The sequence below is a fragment of the Alnus glutinosa genome, chromosome 12 (genome assembly GCF_958979055.1).
Source record: "Alnus glutinosa chromosome 12, dhAlnGlut1.1, whole genome shotgun sequence".
NCBI classification, from domain to species: Eukaryota; Viridiplantae; Streptophyta; class Magnoliopsida; order Fagales; family Betulaceae; genus Alnus; species Alnus glutinosa.
In genome coordinates this window covers 18,851,015-18,856,202 of record NC_084897.1, presented here as the reverse complement: position 1 = coordinate 18,856,202, position 5,188 = coordinate 18,851,015, and the positions used below count along the sequence as shown (strand labels likewise).

Genomic DNA, 5,188 nt, shown 5'->3' with positions numbered 1-5,188 from the left:
TTTCCCAAGACCCCATCTTCCAATCCCTTTTGAGATGGCAAATAAAAAAGAAGGAAATATTAAATATATATATATATATATATATATATATATATATATATGAATATATCACAAATTATGGGTCATATATTATTTATAAATTATTAATTAATTCAACTTTAATCATTTGAACTTTAAAAACATCTCAATGATATTTTTTTTTTTTTTTGTAAATATCTCAATGATATATATTGATATCTATGTCCTATGACCATTATTCATCGATGCAGTTTCGTTTTTTTTTTTTTTTTGGTTTAAATATCCTTACAATATTAAAAGAATATATTAAACTAAATATTAACACAAGATAATTTAGAGATAAAATAAATTATACAAAAAAGGACAAAAGTCTAAAAGTAAAAGAAAAATCAGAGCCATGTGAACTAATCGTGAATGGTAAGCCCCCAGTGCAACCCAGCTCACTCAGACACAGAGAGAGAGAGAGAGAGAGAGAGAGAGAGAGAGAGCCCTTTCCGAGGCGCAAATCAAGGAAGGCAACATTAAGGGAAGTGTACGAGTGGGCTTTTTCTTAATAATTATTTATTTAAATTTAAAAAAATTTAAATAATTGAATATGAAATTATTTATAAAATTTATCTGACGAAATAAAAATTAGACTGTTTAATTATTTATTTTATTAGATGAATTTTATAAGTAATTTTTCATAATTATCTGTTTAAATTTTATAAAATTCGAATAAATAATTATAAAAAAAACTAATTTGAGCGCAAAGATCAACAACAGGTGCTGATGATTGTAATGATGGAAGCCTCTTATTTTCATCGTTCAAGATTCAAAACAAACGCGTATACCTTTTGCCCTCGTGAAAAAGCCAAATGCTCCCCTTAAATTTGTTTGGAATTGCGCCGGGAAATAGAACATTTATTTATAGGAAAAGTTTGAAGTTGTGTTAGAAAATAGAGTTTATATTTATAAAAAATAATTTCGAAAAATGGTTTTTTAGAAAAAAAAAAAGTCTCATTTTCAAGTTTTCCTTAAAATGTAGTTTTTTTTTTTAAATAAATAAAATTAAACAACCTTTTTAACTTAGGGGTCCGTTAAGGTTTTCGATTTCAAGAAATACAATTTAAAAATGTGCGATTTGAAAACGTGATTTTTAAAAGTTATTAAGTGTTTGACAAATCTCAGTTAAACCTTTAAAATTGTACATTTCGAAAAATAATCTCTTTAAGTGCGATTTGAAAACACAAATTTTTTACGTTTTAAAAAGAAAATTTCAAACGATTTATTTTTTAACTATTTAGTTTAAAATCACACTTTTTATATACAAAATTGTAATGCCAATCACACCCTTAATATAAATTTAAATTTTTTTAACTTAAAACAATCTAAAACAGCCTTACAAAAACCACCAAATAGACATTTTCCTAAACCAAGTGCAAAATAAACCATCCCCCAGCATAAATCCAAGCAAGCTGCAAACCTCCAAGATCTCTCTCTCTCTCTCTCTCTCTCTCACTGGACTGAAGTGCCGCAAAATCCAACTATAACTCTTCACAAAATCACAAAGCCAAGAACCAGAGCTCGCCCTCTCTCTCTCTCTCTGTGAAAACTTTCGACAGTTCTTCAACTGGTCCGAATGTTTTGAGAAACAAACGCAAGATTGAACGCCATGATTCCAGCATGTTTCAGCCAACCCAACACGCTCTCAAGCAGCTCTCAAGTGCCTCATCAGAACCTCATAACCTCCATCTACCAAACCCACCTCTGCGACTCTCCAACATATCTCACCCTCACCTGGTCCAAAACCCTCTTCTCCCACTCCCTCACCATTTCCGCAACCGACTCTTTCTCCATCTCCATCTCTCTCCACCCATCAACTTTCCCCTTTTTCCGAACCCGTCCCGGCTCCAAATCCATCTACCCGACCCACCATCGTTGCCAGAGAATCAAGCTCTACTGGGACTTCACTCGGGCCGAGTTCACCCACAACTCCGCCGACCCCGACTCGTGCTTCTACGTCGCCATCTCGTGCAATGGCAAGCTCGAATTCTTTCTCGGTGATCTTTTCGATGAGTTGACTCGGCGGTACTCCGGGTTGGTTATGGCTCGCCGAGTTGGCGAGCCAACTCTGTTGTCAAGGCGAGAGCACGTGTTTGGACGCAGGAATTATGTATCCCGGGCTCAGTTCTTGGGAACCAAACACGAGATTGGGATCGAGTGTAGTGGGGGAGTGCTCAAAGTAAAAGTGGATGGAGAAATACGGCTCGTCGTAAAAAGGCTTGCATGGAAATTTAGAGGGAATGAGAAAATTTACGTCGGTGGCATTGAGGTGGAATTCTTTTGGGATGTGTTTAATTGGGTCAATCATAATCATAGCAATAATAGTGGGACTAACGGAAATGGGCATGGTGTGTTTGTTTTTCAAGTTGGTGATGGTGGGGTGTGGCCAGAAATGGTAGGCCCGGAGAAGAGGTTGATGAGGAAGAGCTTGTCGTTCTCGTCCGGGTCCGGTGCCATGCCGTCAATGATATCGTCGTCGCCGTCAACGCCGTCGTGCTCGAGTGTGCTGCAGTGGGCAGAGGAGAGCAGTGATGGGGGGAGGAGTTCATGTTCATCAACTAGGTCGTGTGGGAGTAATGGGGGGTTCTCGTTGTTGTTGTATGCTTGGAGGAGGGATTAAGTTTAAAAATAAAAAAAATAAAAAAAACAGTTGATTTTGTGGTAATTAATTGGCTTTTATGTGGAGATCATTCTTTTTATAATTTGCATTATATTTGTGTCACAATTGTTTTATTTCATGTGAATTAATTCAACCCTTTTATATATATATTTCACCCATTTGATTTTGCTCTTTTATAACAATTTTGGTAAATCCTTAAGAATATATATATATATATATATATATATATATATATAGGTCGATCTCCAAAGTTTCACTCTCTTAATTATTCTTTTTCTCATTCATTCACAAGCCTTTTATTTATTTTCCCTTCTTAATTAGAGGTCATGAAAGGTGAATAAAATTTTGACATTTCAAATAATTTACCAACTATTTCTTCATCCAATACCCTTTTGGATCCTTTCTTTACATTTTCTACTTTCATATCTTAAAAGGTTGTATGAAGTAGTAACAAAATTCACTAAAAACAGACAACTAAATACAATTATACTTTTAAATCCACTTATATGTCGCTTCACAATTCCATAGGTTGCCTTTGGAATTTTCTTATGCCTTTTGGTGGGAAAATATAATAATATTATTTTTCATTACTAGATGCCTACTAGCACAATTAATTCTAATGCATGATTTTTTTTTTTATTTTTCACATAAAAAACATGTGGCTTTAAAAACCAGATTCATAAAAACTATTCTTAATTTTTTTTAAGAAGAGCTGCTTGTATCGCATGGAACCGGATCCTCTCCGATTCCTTTAAAAAGAAGGGTAAAATTGTTCAAAAATTTCATATCACATTTTTTTAGGGGGGTTACAAACCAAGCAACATTATCTATTCCCTCTACAAGTTCTTTTTTAGAAAAATGAGATTTTTCTTATGCTAATATTTTTTGTTTAATTTCTTATATATATGCCTACAAGCAGAAATTAGATTCTAGTGCATGGTTTAATTTTCACCTAAAATAAAGAATGCTGCAAAACGCAAGGTTTTTTGTGGCATTAAAAATTAACTATTTAAATCGAAGTGAAGGTTTTTGAAAATATTTGAAGGTCCAAGGAACTTGTTATAACAACTCCGACAGTTGACTTAACAAGACTTTTCATACCCATTTGTGGCGATACAAACCAACAAAGGCGCTTGACAACTAAAATGTCGCCTTTATAAGAGTTCCTTTTGAAAAAAAAGAAAGAAAAAAGAAAGGACCATCCTTATGCCCCTTCTCGCCTTTTATATATATTTTTAGAAATCCCTAAATTTGATTCTTGGGCATGTTTTTGTATAAAAAAAAAAGACCCTATAAAGCTCTTTAACTCGAAAAGCCTTGTGATCTTCATAAATTTCTAATTAAAAGTTAATTTTTAAATAACTTAAAATAACGACAATCATTCAAAAGTCGCCCTCAATAATGTCTTTTTAAGGAGACCCTACAAAACCAACCCCAATAGAATAGGAATATTTGGAGACAATATGATATTGAAGTTCTCAAATTATTATTATTTTTTTATTTTATTTCTGAGCAATTGAAGTCCTCAAAAGTCAATTCCTTTGAAACCCATCTTCCTTAGTTTCATGGTTTTACACTACCTGAAAGTGATAAATCCAAGATGTCCAAATTCAAGAGCCCAGAAAATGGGGACCAAAGTCAATTCCTTTACCCCAGTGAAAAAGCAAAGCAATAAGTTTTATCTCCATGCGCGCATGCACCACCTTCTAGGATTCCCTAATAAGCAATCATCTCTCATACATACATACATATAGCACAGTAACGGTGGCGGGTCCCATCAACACCATGGCCATCATCACCATCCATCCCCCAAAGTTTTCAAGTCTTTTTATTACAGATATGTTTAGGTGACATCAAATCTTCGAGTGGATAGGCTATCAATCATAACTAGAATAATATATGATGATGCACATTTTTGCACAGCCCCGGGAGCCTGTGAGTCTCCGATGCTTAAAATTGAATGAAGAGAGTTTAGGGCTGAAGATGTCATACGGGTATGGAGTTGGTGACCCTTTTTATCTAGAGCTCTCTAGAGGTGGTCTATGATGACTGCCTAATTATTTGCCACGTGGTGAATGAATTTGTTTGAGTGGGAACCTGATTATTTAAATTAATCACCTTTATTTAGATAAAGTCACAATCCTATTATTGATAAGTTATATGTATTAACTCCTTAAATTATCACCTTAAGGATATCTCAAACTAAGAAGGAAAATATGAAAGTGAAAAACCCTAGTGTCTTTTTTCATTTTCTTCTTTATCTTGGGTTCCCTGTTTTGTGGTCACATAATGACCACTCATAACACCAATCTACCAATCCGCCAATCTAAGCGCCCATTGTCACACTTAAAAAGTCTTTTTTATCCGAAATTTTATTTTAATTTTTATATGGTTTGATTTTGAATTCTTTTGTTCATTTAATTTGTGTATCGGTTCAATATTAAAAGAAAAAAAAAATAAAAAAAAAAATTCTAATTTGTGTCTTAATTTCTATTGTATACCAAT

The 5,188-nt window shown here is 33.7% G+C and overlaps 1 protein-coding gene across 1 annotated transcript; it reads left to right on the top strand.

Annotated features, from left to right (window-relative positions):
• Positions 1-1,672: 1,672 nt before the first annotated feature.
• On the top strand, positions 1,673-2,683 carry LOC133852616 (uncharacterized). Its single transcript, XM_062289385.1, has one exon. It carries the CDS (start codon positions 1,673-1,675, stop codon positions 2,681-2,683), a length of 1,011 nt encoding a protein of 336 aa, XP_062145369.1.
• The last annotated feature ends 2,505 nt before the right edge of the window (positions 2,684-5,188 follow it).

Coding starts and splice junctions, on each gene's coding strand:
- LOC133852616 (XM_062289385.1), top strand. CDS start 1,673: ATGATTCCAGCATGTTTCAGCCAACCCAACACGCTCTCAAGCAGCTCT.